General features: G+C 41.0%; 1 protein-coding gene across 2 annotated transcripts; it reads left to right on the top strand.

Annotated features, from left to right (window-relative positions):
* The first annotated feature begins 2,092 nt into the window (after nt 1-2,092).
* klhl3 (kelch-like family member 3) lies at nt 2,093-16,257 on the top strand. 2 transcript variants are annotated; one of them, XM_063877031.1, is made up of 15 exons: nt 2,093-2,212; nt 3,371-3,505; nt 3,793-3,899; nt 3,987-4,108; nt 6,259-6,421; nt 6,677-6,786; nt 9,095-9,211; nt 10,206-10,355; nt 10,520-10,637; nt 10,840-11,037; nt 11,560-11,661; nt 11,890-12,018; nt 12,952-13,092; nt 13,390-13,533; nt 13,617-16,257. In XM_063877031.1, exons 1-15 carry the CDS (start codon nt 2,157-2,159, stop codon nt 13,643-13,645), a joined length of 1,821 nt encoding a protein of 606 aa, XP_063733101.1. In that variant the 5' UTR covers nt 2,093-2,156; the 3' UTR covers nt 13,646-16,257. The 2 variants fall into 2 exon arrangements, with proteins under 2 accessions (XP_063733101.1, XP_063733100.1); XM_063877030.1 differs by having other exon boundaries at nt 3,793-4,108.
* Nucleotides 16,258-16,967: the final 710 nt, after the last annotated feature.

Genomic DNA, 16,967 nt, shown 5'->3' with positions numbered 1-16,967 from the left:
CTTTTTTACATTTATTTTTATTCGATACTTAGGCACCAATATACTAATTGTGATCCAATGGTCAGTTCTAACTTAAGATGACAATTCTAGTCAAATTAATACCAACCACATTTTTTAAAATCCATCCAAAATAATCTGTAAATATTGTCTGGAATAAAACCTGAGGATTGATCTCATGCATGACATCTTCATGTGAGAAATATGGTTTTTTTTAACTAAATATAAAGCCTCTCTTCAAGACATGGCCATTAAATTACATAATAATGGAATCTGAAATTGATATGCATAACACTTGAAAATGTCCCAAACTAATTACCATATAGTCATTGAATGAATGCAATGTACATTTGTCTTTTCAGGGCTCCTTTGGATCTCAAGCTTATTGTTGTCCAGCTGGTAATTCAGCCTTGTCAGTGATAGTCACAACATCTACCATTTAAATAAACAGACATAACAGCTAAGGGCAAGGACAGATAAAGCTAAACAGGGAACAGACAGGTCTGTTAGGTGCGCATGTGAAAAGTAGGTTGACCAACAGCATAACTAAAATGTTATATAAAAGTAAATTGTTTCTGCAGTTTGTGAACAATAAAAATATATTTGTTTAAATGGATATGTTGGATATGTTGATATGTTTTGTGTGTCAAATAACAGTATCATTGTATGTTCCTTTAAAGGTCCTTCTTTGGGATTGGACTGTTGGTAGGACTAAATGAGGTTTAAATAAATAATGTTGAGGACTAGGATTCAGGGCTGACATTTTTTTCTATTTTCACACATTTTTTGACCAGATTGATTACTTTAGAAACTAAGAAGCTAAATAATTGATAAATAAAATATTAATTGTCTTTTTTATGTAATATAGCCAGAAAAGGAGGAGAGAAAGGGGACTGCTTGCAGAAAAGGGCTTTTTGCTGAGAACAAATCTGAAGACATTTTCAAAATTGGCCTGAATGTTAGTTGCTGTATTCCCATACTATATTTAGTTTTAGACTGATTTTTCTACATGATTTAATCATGTTTTGGGGGGAAATAAAATAAAACTGGATATGCCAAAAGTCTAAATAAAGTGTATCACAGAAAATAAAAGGAGCATAATCAAGTATTCAGTATCCATTATCTCATTATAGGTTAAATATCAAAGCTGTGCACAAATATTTTTTGGTAGACAATTAAAAGAACCTCAACAATTAAGAGTCTCAAAAATCCTGACTTTGACTTTGAATGATAGTGTAATTATTTATGTGAACAAGCTTTGATGTTAGATAATTGCCCAAAGTATGTCCCTACCCAGAGGTGGGAGAAGTATTCAGTTCTTTTACTCAAGTAAAATAACTTAAGTACACAAGTATTAGCATCAGATTATACTTAAATTACCAAAAGTAAAAGTACTTATTATGCAAATGGTGCGGTGGTGGCAAAGTCCATAGGGGCTTGGCCTGGGAACTGGAAGGTCACCAGTTCAAGTCCCCGAAAGACCAAGTGCCACCGTGGTGTCCCTGAGCAAGACACTGGTTACCTACACTGCTCCCCGGGCGCCGTACATAATGGCAGCCCACTGCTCCTAACACTAGGATGGGTCAAATGCAGAGACCGCATTTCGTTGTCCTAGTACTTGTACTCTGTGCAATGACAATAAAGTTGCATCTTTCATCTTTCATCTTTCTTTCAAATAAGCCAATTTCAGAATAATATATTATATGTTTGATTATAATTATTGATGCATTGAAATGCTTATGACAGCTGGTAAAGGTTCAACAAGTTTTATGTACTTGTTTACTGCAGCTTCCTCCAGGTGTAACTGAAGTCTTATTCAAGTGTTGCCTATATTTCACATAATGTATCCAAATCTGCAAATTGGAGTACAATGACACGATTTAAATCGGATTTGTAGAGAAATTACAAAATTACTCAAGTAAATTGTAAGTCCTTCAAAATTGTACTTAAGTACAGTACTTGAGTATGTACTTGAATTACTTAATACCAATGTCCCTACCAGATGTCAAGATTTAAGACTCTTTGGAATAAAAGTGTCATTTCCCCTTATCATACTAGTCTGTGCAAATATGGCTCATACGGCATGTCCATGTGTTCACAGTGTGCAGTGAATCATCTCGGTTATACAAAATCTTTGTACAGCGGCTCACTCAGCGCTCATGCCCGCTGCTGCTGCTTCTGACTCCGGGAGGATGGACGGTGTGTCGCTGCCGGGGTGAGTTGGCTCAGCGTTAGGGATTATTCTGTAAGGCTGTGATTCACGCTGCTTCTACATCTGTTGGATAACATTTTACCCCGCATGATCCTCCGGACATAAATCCCACAGACAGTCCAACTGCTTTCTGCTAGCAACTTAGGGTGGCCGGAGAGCTTGATGCTGCGCCGGACGAGTATTTGTCCTCCTTCTTGACGAAGGAGGACAAATACTCGCCGGACGCCGGACAGGGCATTGAAAAGCCGGACTGTCCGCCCTAAAGCCGGACGTCTGGCCACCTTACCTGGTCACCCTATAGCAACTCCAACTCAAGCTAGCCTTGTTGACTAGTTAGCTTCACTTAGCTAGCACCATTGGCTGCCCAGATGGTGCAGTTGAGTTGCTAACCAACCTGCTGGTAACATGTAGATAAACTGTCATCTAGAACACACTTATGGACCGAGTGTACACTGTGTCCCAAAATGGCATATTACTACGATGTATAGTAACGATTAATGGCAGGTAACGGTATCAACAGCTTAGCAGTGTAGTTAAATGCAAGGCTAAGAGCTAGCCAGCCTTCCAACTTGACGCTCAAGGAAACTCAAAACAAACATCAATTTCCATCTAACTTTAAAAAAAATATATTTGGATACAAAGTGACAGTACAGTCAGAGTCATCATTGTACAATGATTGTTACTGAGTTGTAGTCTTGTGAATTAACACAATACCCAATGTCTATATGTTTCTGTTGTATATTTCTCTATGCTCTGGATGAATTCAGTATTTTCTTTATATTGTGTATCATTTGGATACTGTAGTGATCCATGGCTTCTCTTCTTCTACAAACAATCTATCTATCTATCTATCTATCTATCTATCTATCTATCTATCTATCTATCTATCTATCTATCTATCTATCTATCTATCTATCTATCTATCTATCATGTAGCTTGTTAGTGCTGCATCATTACTCTTCAAAGTGACTTGTGTGTGGACAAACCACTTTGTGAGAACCCAGTAATGTACATTCGTCTTTTTCCCTATCAACAAGGTGACTCATTAAACCAGGCAAAGGTCCCTTTTTATCATCATCTCATAACCCGAGAGATGAAACATAACCTGTGGTTTGCGATTTATCTCTGCTCATTCTGATACTGCCTCTCATGTCTCGGCAGTCTGGTGGCCGCGCCGGCCTCGCCACGTACAAACTGCAACACGGATTCAGAGGAGGACACGATGAATGGAGGGATGCACACCTTCAACCAGACGCACATGAGGAAGGCTTTCCAGCTCATGAACGAGCTGAGGAGGCAAGTTTCGGACAGTGTTGTCTGTTTATTATAGAAAGAATGAAGCCACCAAAAACATGTCACTTGTCTAACATGTGCCTTTTGCATGTTACGAAAAGTACATACCACTCTTGCCTGATTGTGATTAAAAACTGAAATGCATAAATTCTCCAGGAGTTACTAATTACAACCTGGGAAATGAACACCTCATTTGGCACATTTGCTGGCAGACGTCCTGTCAATACTTGGCTTGCCACTGCCAACAATTTATCCTCTTTCTCACTCTCTGTTTCTCTTTTATACTGCAGTAAAAAGATGCTGTGTGACGTCCAGCTGGTGGCGGGGAGCGTTGAAGTGCCAGCTCACAGGGTGGTCCTGTCGTCCTGTAGCCCCTACTTCTGTGCCATGTTTACAGGTACGCACACACAAACACACTGTTGTTTGATGGCATCATATCTGATTTGTGTCTTCTGGCATTTGCTAACCTCTGTCTGTTTTATAGGTGACATGAGTGAGAGCAAAGCCCATCAGGTAGAGATCAGAGAGGTGGACGGACAGACCCTGAGGAAGCTGGTCGACTACATCTACACCGCTGAAATAGAGGTCACAGAGGACAACGTCCAGGTGACAGAGCCTGCGAGTTTTAATAGAGTGGTGCAGGGAGGTTCATTTTTGTAGGCCAATCCCGAAGTTAGCATCTTCCTGGTTGCCTCCACAAAAAGCCAATAGAATTCACCATTGCAATATTGCAGGAAAAAAGGATTTCAGCGGGATACTTTCCAAATATTTTTTACCACTTTTTAGGATTTTTCCGGTGTAAATGCAATGGTCGGGAGTATAAACAAACATCACAGTTGAATACTTTCAGAACAACAACACTAAGGTAAAGGCAGACTTGTGTTCGCCATGATAACGAATAATAATCTACTCTAGCCCCCGCCGTTTATACTACGCAAAGAAACTTCACAAATGTGGTATTCATTGTCTTATTTCACGTTGTAGAACAAAATGGTAAGCACGGCTGTTGTCCTTTCCTTAGTCATTAAGCTTGAACACAGGACATTTTATTAGAGTTCAGGGAAACAGGTTAGAGTAAGACTTTCAACAGCTGCAAGAGAGAGTTTATGAAGAGGGGTTAGCAAGTAGGAAGGGGAGAGAGTTCAAAAAGTATTTGGTATATACTTCTTCTGTTACGCTGGCTTTTAGATTGTGTGCATCTCTGGTTTTTCTTTTAAAGGTTTGGTTTCGAATATCAGCAGCAGCCAGAAGATTGGAGGGAAATAGAAATCTCATCTCATTGAATATCATCCAATGATTTGTGTGATCAGCATTTCCTCTCCTCTGTTGGTGGGATTAATTTCGAAGAAGCAAATGTGTTTTTGCCTGGGTTCCAGCATTTCTAAACACTAGCTCAATTCATTTTCATCACATTTTCTTTGTATCTTTGCTCAGTTATAAAGCATTTCGCACAGTTACAAAGCTTCCTTGGTTTGGAGGAGGAACCTTGTGTTCTAGCTGCTGTCTGACCTTTTTCTGTGTGCGGTCCTTTGTTTAAACACCAACGTCGGAGCATAACAATATAACACGCTGGTATAACTGCCAAAAATAAGGATTTTCAGGAATATCAAAGAGATTTACATGGATTCTTTGCGCTGTGGAAACAGTTTTTAAACCCTGCTTTGCTCCGACTTTGATTCAGAACACATTTTTAACGTTTTGGTCTAATGTCTTGTTGTGGTAATTGTGAACTATTATAAAAAAAAGACTACAACAAAGGAATACAATCATTTTAAAGTGATCAGAGTTTTTGCTTATCATAACAGAAATCCCTCCTTTAAGAACGGATCGCTTTAACTGTTAGGGATTTTTTTGTGAAATTTCAGACTGGCCAAAATGAACCAGCCTGAGGATTGGTGTTTAAACCAAGAGAAGTGAGAGCTGGTTATGGTTGTGAGTTTTGCTGTGAAGCTCTGGTTTGAGGCCTTGTTTGTGTCGGTGGTCGCTGCAGGGCTATATGAATGCGGCAGGATCGAAACTTCCTCTGATTATTAGCACAGGAAGTGTGCATGGAGAGAGGCAGGAAATCCTCCCACTGTTAGCAGCATGCCTGCCTGATTGGCTCACTTGTGAACATGTTTGTGTTTTGACTACTGGCTCAAATTTGGTCTTTCTTTCTAAAACAATCTGTGTGTGGTTTTATTCTGCCCTCAGTCCTGTGTGGGCAGTGACAGCAGAGCTTCAGTGCCTGATGTTTCCCTTTAGCAGACATGATGCTTCAGGGCAGCTTCAGACAACAGGAGACAGCAACAATACACACTTTGAGGATTAGTGAGTGAGGTGCAGACTCAGGCCCTCTGTCACTGACCTAGTTAAGACTGTGTGTCAGGGTTGAGCTGTGGGTGTTTGTCTGGGAGCATTGTGATTTTAATACTGCACTGATTGCTTTGCTAACTGACAGATTAGGGCTGTTGTAAATGAACCAAGCTGCATGGAACAGATCAAAGCCAAATCAGGCGCTCTGTTTAGGTTGCAAACATACTTTTGATATGTTCTTCCACAGACAACCTGTATATGTATATTAATATTCTGCTTGTTTCTAGACACATTACCCAGGTGATATTCACAGGAGTTATTGGCTGGCTTGTTAAAGTATTGATTACGTTGCACTAAAAATAGTCTTACAAACTATCACATTTAAATACTCGGCAGTCATTTCAAGTCACTTCCGTCCAGTAGAGTTTTAAATTGACCATCTCTGTGTGTCCTGATGGCAGGTTCTGCTGCCGGCAGCCAGCCTGCTGCAGCTGATGGACGTGCGTCAGGTGTGTTGTGAGTTCCTGCAGTCTCAGCTCCACCCCACCAACTGCCTGGGCATCAGAGCCTTCGCTGACCTGCACACATGCACGCAGCTCCTCGACCAGGCCCACGCATACGCCGGTAAGCTTCACACATCAAATCCCTGAGTCATCTTTCCCACTGTGTGTGTATGTATGCGTAGTGTGGTACAACATCCTCTTTGGAAGGAGTGTGTTATGTTCTAAGTGAAACTGTTAAATGCTGCAAATCTCACCAGGCCAATAACAAATCTGAGCTTCAAACACTGCTGGGTTTTGTATTTGAATGTTAGAAAGCTTATCGGATTAAATATTTGATTGTGTAGGGTGTGTAACCCTGCATGTTTGTGTCTCTCAGAGCAGCATTTCACTGAGGTGGTGCAGGGAGAGGAGTTCCTGGGCCTTTCTCTGCAGCAGGTGTGCAGCCTCATCTCCTGCGACAAACTCACCGTGTCCACAGAGGAGAAGGTCAGTGTTATGGCTGAAGTGCAAAAATGTAACCATTACATTACTATTTAGGACGCAAAACCACAATCTGTGTCTGTATTATAAGACGCTGTCCGCATCATCATGACACACATAGACTTCATTTTGACGGAGGAACAGCAGACGGACATGTCGTCCTCTGCAACACGTCAGCTGCTAAGGTGAGCTCATCTGACGGAACCCTGAGGACGACATGTCCGTCTGCTGTAAGTCCGTCACCAGGAGGAGTCTCATCCTGCTGTCAGCAGAGAGAGAGAGAGGGGTTTACACTGACATGCTGCTCTGTGTCAAACTGTCTGAAACAGTTCCCGCTGACTTATCTGTTTCATTTTAGATTCCTGGCCGGATCAATATAACAGTATAGACGTGAAGTCCTCCCCGTCGTTTCTGCTATCATGTGTATAGGAATGTGATAGATTAACTTCCTGTTTGTGTTGACCCAATTCTTTGGCACATTTTGAGGCTGTGAAGCCTCTAAGAACAAGAAAACCCCTTGGAAGCTTTTACAATGCTAGCACTTATAGTCACACCAAGTACATGAAGTACACATCTGCAATTAATATCAACCCTTTCCCAAATCAATTACCTTAAAGAAAAGTCTAAATGTTCCCTTTAAAGAAATAAGCAGTCAATTTATTTTTAAATATCTGTTTTTGAGCTCCAAAGCTTTGAAAAGCATTTGTAAATGAGCATTTTTTTTTGCAGGACCAAATAACTGAAAAATATTTAAAGACCTAGGGGGATAAACTTTAAGAACGGATCGCTTTAACTGTTTGGGATTTTTTTGTGAAATTTCAGACTGGCCAAAATGAACCAGCCTGAGGATTGGTGTTTAAACCAAGAGAAGTGAGAGATGGTTATGGTTGTGAGGATAACATTTTACCCCGCATGATCCTCCGGACATAAATCCCACAGACAGTCCAACTGCTTTCTGCTAGCAACTTAGGGTGGCCGGACAGCTTGATGCTGCGCCGGACGCGTATTTGTCCTCCTTCTTGACGAAGGAGGACAAATACTCGCCGGACGCCGGACAGGGCATTGAAAAGCCGGACTGTCCGGCCTAAAGCCGGACGTCTGGCCACCCTACCTGGTCACCCTATAGCAACTCCAACTCAAGCTAGCCTTGTTGACTAGTTAGCTTCACTCAGCTAGCACCATTGGCTGCCCAGATGGTGCAGTTGAGTTGCTAACCAACCTGCTGGTAACATGTAGATAAACTGTCATCTAGAACACACTTATGGACAGAGTGTACACTGTGTCCCAAAATGCCATATTACTACGATTTATAGTAACGATTAATGGCAGGTAACGGTATCAACAGCTTAGCAGTGTAGTTAAATGCAAAGCTAAGAGCTAGCCAGCCTCATAACTCATCTTCAGTATTCTTGAAATGCATTTTATTTCAATAATTTGATTACTGTTGAACACTGGAACAACTTTTTACACGACTACATTTGCCAAAATACCCTTAGGGTTTCTTGGGTGTTCAGTATCAAATGAGCCAAACACAAATATTCACGGTACTGCTCCTTTTTAATAACCTTAAGTCATTATATGAACAATGATGTGTTTTCTTATTTGGAAATATCAGTTTTGGACGGTGTCATTTTACTTTTATGAAACGTATTGTAGACACAATGTTGGTAGAGAGAGTTTAGTCTTCTAGTTTGAGCCCTGAATCAGAAGGTGTCGGCAGTAGATGAGTAACGGCCCTCTTCCTCAACTACCATCGTTATCTTCCCTTTGTGGTCAACAGGAGGGTCACTCAGTCCCTCGTTCCCCAGGAGATGCTCCACTGAATGTGTGTTAATGAATGAATTTAGAGCAGAGGATTTTGGATAGAAACACATTTAGAACAAAGGCCTGCCACCTCTGCTCTCGGTTGCTCCCAGCATGACGCCAGCATATCAATCGATATGGGTATTTCACAATGAAAGAAAGCAGCTTGAACGACCCAATTGATACAATCAGTGAGTTAAGTGAGTCTGAATGTCTGGAACCGGGCCTTTACAAACATTTTCAATCATGCAATCAGTATGGCGCCTGCATCGCTTACAATAAACCTTGAAAAATAAAATAAACACATTTCAAGGTGAGTTATTTTAATTTGCTTTTTATGAAAGAGCATCCCAGTATGAAATATGTGCGGTGTACAGAGAAAACCACACGGTTAAAGAAAAGCAAACAGGACTTTAGCTTTAGAAATCTGAATCAGTCTCAACAATTCCCCTTCCATCTTAATTTGGTTTCTCTCTCTACTGTCTCCCTCTCCTCCCTCTCTATCCTGCAGGTATTTGAAGCGATGATATCTTGGATAAAGAACGATAAGCCAGCTCGTCTGGAGTACATGCCCAAGCTGATGGAGCACGTCAGACTTCCACTGCTGTCCAGGGATTACCTGGTCCAGGTAAAATGAATTTTCTGCTCTCCTTCCTCGCTTTGTTCTACACTTTTCCTTTGCCCCCTTCGATGCCCTTTTCTGTAATGAATGTGTCGTGGATCCAAGACTTTAAAACTCACAACATTAATCAATAGAAACTCACTAAGACACGGACACAGAGAAATGGATGAGGTTAAATATTATATTGTTACGTAACAAGCATAATACTGTGAAAACACCACGTTGCTCCAGCAGTCAATCGCGTGGGGTCTCCCACATTACAGAGGATTCATGTCGTTTATATAGGAAGCTTCCTTCCTTCAACGCACACACAAATTCAAATCCTCCAGCTTCAGCCTGCTCAGTGAACATATGAATAGACGCGTAGACGTCTGTCTTTTGACCTTGGGAGGCGACAGGTCAATCTTACTGTCCTTTAAGGCCCTACACGTCAAAGATGCTTGAGGAATTGCTGAACAGATGCTGAACATATTTAGACACTTGCTTGGAGAAACTTTGGGAATAACATTAGACTTCTCAATTAATCTCAATCTCAATTACTTCTCAATTATATATATGTCAAAATATACTACACAGTATTCATGTGTTAAAAAGTCCACTTTTCAAATAAATTCAGTCAGTAAAAGTTGAAAACGTGTTCAAACCAATCTTATTTGAGTAAAAGTGCGATCAGTTATTACAAGTGTTTATCAAGCTTGAAATATACCCTCCATATTTCCCCCTATCATAAGCAATCTGACGATTCTGTTTTAAGGAATGATCCAACTAAGTAAATGAAACCCTATGAAAAGCTGTGATGCAGGCAGTTTTTTAAAATATATATTCAACTATCAAGCATCATTTACATACGTTTGATGGATTTTGCTCACTTATAACTTAACTTATGATCAAATACACCTCACTTCTACTGAGTGGCCCAGCCCTTTGTATGTTTTTTCTGTATATCGCCCTCAGGGAAATTGTTTTGGACATTCGTCCTGAAAGGTGCTTCCTGTTTCAGATCGTGGAGGAGGAGGCTTTGATAAAGAACAACAACACCTGTAAAGACTTCCTCATCGAAGCCATGAAGTATCACCTGCTGCCAGCCGACCAGCGGCACCTCATCAAGACAGACCGGACCCGACCCCGAACCCCCATCAGCATCCCAAAAGTACACACACACACACACACACACACACACACACACACACACACACACACACACACACACACACACACACACACACACACACACACACACTCTCTCCTGTATAAAAATGGTTCATACACTCCCTGACTGTGTGTGTGTGTGTGTGTGTGTCTGTGTGTGTGCAGGTGATGATCGTTGTAGGCGGTCAGGCTCCAAAGGCGATCCGCAGCGTGGAATGTTACGACTTCCAGGACGACCGGTGGTACCAGGTAGCCGACCTGCCGTCAAGACGCTGCAGGGCAGGTCAGTGTGTGTGTGTGTGTGTGTGTGTGTGTGTCTTTAGAGTAGTCCTCCAGTTCTCAATCATAAACGGGGTAAACAGGAACATTTTGCAGTCAAATTCAAAAAGTGTCAAGTTGAGGTTTAGTTTAATCAACGTTTCTCAGCCTATAAGGAATTGATTTATATACACAACATTATCCCTTCATCCTGTGTCTGTGTCCAGGTGTGGTGTCCATGGGGGGCCGTGTGTTTGCAGTGGGGGGGTTCAACAGCTCTCTGCGGGAGCGGACGGTGGATGCATACGACGCAGCGAGGGACCAGTGGAGCGCGGTGGCCAGCATGCAGGAGAGACGCAGCACGCTGGGAGCCGCCGTGCTCGGAGACCTACTGTACGCTGTGGGAGGCTTTAACGGCAGCATAGGTACATGCACACACATACACGCACATACAGGCTAAAAGGCTGAGCAATAACAACTAAAGTAGTCATTAGTAGTAAGTATACACTTTTATTTTCTGTACACTTTTTTTGTGGGGTCTGATTTTGAGAGGAAGTGGACAAATTCAGTTCAGAAATGTCTGAAAAAATGACAAGTGAAGGTAAAGAAATGATAGTGATTAAATGACCGTGTCACGTTTTTCTTCATCTTGTTAGGCATCATATTCTGTTTGAACAGATTGTAATTGCTTGCCGTAGCACCGCCTACCATCGTGTGAATAGTAAACCTGGGAGATTTTATCTGTTCTCACGTCTACCAGCTTGAGGCAAAATATTTCACCTACAAAATGATACACACACACACACACACACACACACACACACACACACACACACACACACACACACACACACACACACACACACACACACACACACACACACACACACACACACACACACACACACACACATATCTTTATGTCTCTGTTGTTTTCTCTCCTTCAGGTCTGTCCACAGTAGAAGCCCTGAACTATAAAACCAACGAGTGGTTGTATGTTGCCTCCATGAACACCAGACGCAGCAGTGTGGGTGTGGGAGTGGTCGACGGTAAGACAGTGTGTGTGTGTGTGTGTGTGTGTGTGTGTGTGTGTGTGTGTGTGTGTGTGTGTGTGTGTGTGTGTGTGTGTGTGTGTGTGTGTGTGTGTGTGTGTGTGTGTGTGTGTGTGTGTGTGTGTGTGTGTGTGTGTGTGTGTGTGTGTGTGTGTGTAAACATTTCAATGAAAAGCCCAAATTCTGATGTCACGTGTGTGTGTGTGTGTGTGTGTGTGTGTGTAGGTAAGTTGTATGCAGTGGGAGGTTATGATGGAGCGTCCCGTCAGTGTCTCAGCACAGTGGAGGAGTACGACCCTGTCGCTGATCAGTGGTGCTACGTGGCTGACATGAGTACACGGCGCAGTGGAGCAGGTACACACACACACACACACACACACACACATATACACACACTATTATATTCTATGCATATTTAATACACACAGGGAGCTGCATTATAAAATAGCTATAACATCAACAGGTGGTTCTACAAAAGAGATGCACACACTGGAAATGAATCATTTCAAATCAGAGTTGTGCATTGCTGCAACTGAAAATCAAGATTTGGCAGAAATGGGAAGTCATTAAAAAAGTGGTTAAACTGGTGACGGAAAAGTGAGTTTTTCTTGTCATTCTATTTTTTTATGGGACCACTGTTGTGTTTAATTTATAAAAGATTATATTGTAAAAAAATAAACAGTAGCCTTAAGTGTCCGAGGACTAAATATAGTATGAATACAAAAGAGAAACTACAAGGAGCAAAACACACCTCTTCAGACGGGCTTTAATGTGAATAATGCTGTGTTGTTGTAATATTTCAGTCAACTGTTTATATTTTATTTAATTTCATTTGCTATTTTATACCACTGTAAAGTCTCTTATTATTATTATTATTATTATTATTATTATTATAATAAGTAATCATTATCTCTCTCAACTCGTAACATGTTGAATGTCAAATATATGCACAAATATGTATTGGAAAAAATACATAGAAGAGATTTATTGAACAAAATCTTTCAAACATCTTGACTTTGACCATTGGTAACATTTAGATTTTGCAATGCAAACAAATGCTTTTGTTGAAATGAGTACCTGCTCGAGGTGTGTCCTAACATCCTGTAGTGAATCTGTGGTCCTCCAGTAACAGGATCACGGTCTGTCTGTAGAGAAACAGCTCCCCCCGGTGGTCTGCAACTGTCACCATTTATTACCACCCGGACAACGCCGAGAAACCAGCCACCCTCTTGCTTGTAAAATAAATACACATTAAAATCTAAACTTGGTCATTGTTTGTTTGTGCAGGTGTGGGCGTGCTGAGCGGTCAGCTGTACGCAGCTGGAGGACACGACGGCCCTCTGGTGAGGAAGAGCGTGGAGGTGTACGACCCGCAGACCAACAGCTGGAGACTAGTCTGTGACATGAACATGTGTCGACGAAACGCAGGTACAGGTAACACACACACACACACACACACACACACACACACACACACACACACACACACACACACACACACACACACACACACACACACACACACACACACACACACACACAAACACACACCATCTATCTACCAGTTGCTGCACATGCACTGTTAATATGTAAAGTTTTGTAACCACAAAGACCTGTAGAACAGTTTCTCTGTCCTGAACAACACATGATCACACATCTCTATTTTGTTGCATGCTGCTGTTGCTATTTGATGGATTTACACTTCTATGCCTCTCTTTCTTGAAGGTGTCTGTGCCATTAACGGGCTGCTGTACGTGATTGGAGGAGACGACGGCTCCTGTAACCTCTCCTCCGTCGAGTATTACAACCCGGCCACGGACAAGTGGAGCCTCATTCCCACAAACATGAGTAACGGACGCAGCTACGCAGGTAACATCCACATCACACAGGCTTCACATTTCCCCCGTTTCTTTCACTGTGCTCCTCACTCTCTCATGTTCTCACTCCTACAGGAGTCGCAGTGATTGACAAGCCTTTATGACAGGGGTCCTCCCACAGAGACTGAAGCTGGAAACGCAGATGAGGAAATGGACGGGACGCCGTTAATTGCCTGAATCATGGACGCATCTCGAGAGTTCTTCTGGCGCTAAACCACATCCTGATTTTGTTGCTATGTCCGTTTCCATCCTGACTTTTAAAGGGCTCGGTTGCACTGGATAAGAGACAGCACCCACACAAACTCGCTCATACAAACTTTGTTTTGGCAAGTTTTTTAAAATGCCGAGCACAAACCAAGTGGCTGTATCAGCTGATGTCGGAGGGACTTTAGCCGCCAAACAGAGTTCTTTGGATGTCTAGTGTTGTTCATGTGGTGCATCAGATCCAGCCTGGAACACTTGAATACCAGCTGATCTCAGACCACCGTCAGTGTTAACAGTGTGACATCAGCCTGTGAAGAAGAAGCGTTATCCAAAATCCTGGACGCCTGGACTCGCCACTTTTTAATTATGAACCTTGCCTCAGTTGAAGAGGGGCCTGAACCTAAAGAGCTACAGAACAATGTAAAGAATGTAGAAAACATCTTATATGCAAATCAGCGTTCATATTTAATGTTTGAGATTGTTTTTAAGGAGGTGGAGAACCACTTGCTGAGGCCTGGTGATCTGATTGGACACAGGAGGGCTCTGTCTGTCGTCAAAACACTACTGATGCACTGAGCGTTGCACTGACTGTCCTGCTGTCTTCAGAACTCATGGGAGAATTCAAAGTCACCGCTTAGAGGCCAATAATTTCATCAGAAATTGTAAAAGAAAAAAAGTGCCAGTTTTGCTGATCCGAATCCTGCTGGAGGTTTTTAGGGATAGTGTCAAAATGCACTGAAGAAACAACTGTACAGTTCTAATGTAACAGATGCAGGTTTAAGATTTTCTATTTATTGTTTCAGGACATTTGATCACATAGCATTTATTCCTTCAGAGTGAGGCTCTTTATTTCCTCGTGCTACACTTGTGCTCCGCTCACATTCATGCAGAGGATGGTGGGTGTATTTTTAGACGTAGTTATTTAGATGACTGACTGGTGCCATAGCTTTTGTAGAAAAAGAGATTTAGAGAAGCTGCTTTATGGAAGTTATGTCAAACTTTCTGCCTGCAACCTTCCATAAATCATGGGGCGATCGGCCTTCATCTCAAAGCCCTCGGACAAAAAATGTATAAAATACTGCACCGACCATGCTGTTGTTTTTGTATGATTAGCTAAGCAACTACATAAATCCCACTTCATTTATTACGTTTAATGGGGTTTTTCCATAGTTGCAGGAGTTTACTACAGATAAAGACAGTATAAAACTACTCAATACACTCTTCACATGGACCTATGGAGCTCACTGTTATAATCTACAGCCACATTATGACATGCTTTGTGATGTTTAACTGAGAAAATGTAACTGCTGCAAATTCCCAAGCACCACGATACATTTCAGACTTTTAGCGCTGTGCAGTAATGCAGGGGAAGCCTGGATCGTGTGGTGCGTTCAAGTGTCTGTAGAGGAGTCGGAGATAATGGTCTATAAGACTTAACAGCAGGAAATATGAAGTGATATTAGCTTCTTCTTTTTCAAGCCTATTTTAAAATCTTGTGCCATGTTTGAAAGGACCCTGACATTTTCCTTTAGTAATGTTTCCTACTTAAGAGGCTCATCAGTGACACATATTACATCGATATCTCCAACACGTACTTTATGATTGTCATTAAAGTTGAAATGTTTTTTTTATCGTTCCATTAACACTTATTTTATGTTCCATTGTAGGAGTTTTTGAGGGCGCTGAGTACAGCTCAAATTACACCCTTTCAGAAATTCAAACTTTTAAAATGACAGAAATAAATAAATGCACTTAAGGTGATTTAAAGCACAGCTGCTGCTTCTGGACTCACAAAAGGAAAACCTTTTCGGAACAATCGACACTCTTTTCACTGCATTAGTGCTCTTTAAAATATAAACCCGCTGTTCAATGTTCAGGTCGCTATAACCTGATGAAATGGAAACCAGTGGCAGCCTGGAGTATGCATTGTTTAGCCTAAAAATGCTGTTATACTGTACAATAATCAACAGGAAGTAACTATATGCAACTTAATGTAGACGGGCTAAAACATGCAAACAAATACAGCAGTGGGATCAAGGTTCAAAGTTCGTTGACCATGGATATAAACAATTGTAAGGTTCATTTTGTTTCTGTGCTGGAGCTTTTGACGGTTTCACACTGCTTTCATTCGTAGATTGAAGCTTCTAAAACAATTTAGAGCATATTTTGAGGATTTCTAATCATGTTGACATAAAATATGGGATTTGTCTAATGAGCATTTAGTAAAAAGCTCCAGAACGGAAACTAAATCAGCCTTTGAGTCAGATTTTCTTTGTCAAGAGGTATGGTATGGAAGTTGTCAGATGAAAAATGTTCTTACTCAGTGCAGATGTTATATTTTTAATATCCAAAACTGTGGCTATTGTGAACTAAAAACATTTGATATCGAGTTCATTGATTGTGTGTTGTTTGTGACGGTTGAATATTATGCGCTGACATACAGGTGGTTTGTAAACCTTCTACCTTGAAATAATGTTAACCAATACTAAGCAGGTTTACTTTGTAAAAACGATCCAAACTGACTCGTGCTTCTTTTGTCCACATTTTAAAATGACGCATTTAGCACTTGTGAAGTTTTCTGTCACACAAATATGTACTTGATGTGGAAAAATGAGGCACATCAAGTGACTTAAAAAGTATATACAGTTTTATACAAATGTGAACGTGGATGCAGATGGTTTGAGGCCGACTTTGATTATATTAAGTCAAAAATAAGTTTCTTTGAAAGGGAAATGTAGATTGACAGAGGAGTTTCATTACACAACGTAAAATCCTCTTCAAATAAATTATCTGTCAACTTAACGACAGCACACAAAATAAAAAACAACAACATTGTGATGTTTTTAAAGACAGTGGTAAACTTTATTTCTAAGTAGGTAAAATCATAACCCCACTCCACATCCTGTGATCTAGTTTGTTCTGCTGTTGTCCACTAGAGGGCGCTGATAACAAGTCGCTTTACACTTACATTAATCCGAATGACAGAGAGAATGTGAAGTCAGTGAATATTAAGCAACATTTAAAACCCTAATGGGAAAGAAGTTTAGAGGAGCTAAAATAAAATCAGTAACGCTTATTGAATTCAAAGCCTTTGCTGCAAAGCGTCTTAAAAGTCAAAACATTTTTGACTTAAATCTACTAACACGTTTTTTATCTTATTTTGACATACTTAAATATGTCGTTTTCAACTATCATAAGAAACGACATAGTATATTCTCCTCA

Source organism: Eleginops maclovinus, chromosome 23, assembly GCF_036324505.1.
Source record: "Eleginops maclovinus isolate JMC-PN-2008 ecotype Puerto Natales chromosome 23, JC_Emac_rtc_rv5, whole genome shotgun sequence".
NCBI classification, from domain to species: Eukaryota; Metazoa; Chordata; class Actinopteri; order Perciformes; family Eleginopidae; genus Eleginops; species Eleginops maclovinus.
Note: the sequence above shows the minus strand (reverse complement) of the source record. Positions and strands in the feature narration are given on the sequence as shown.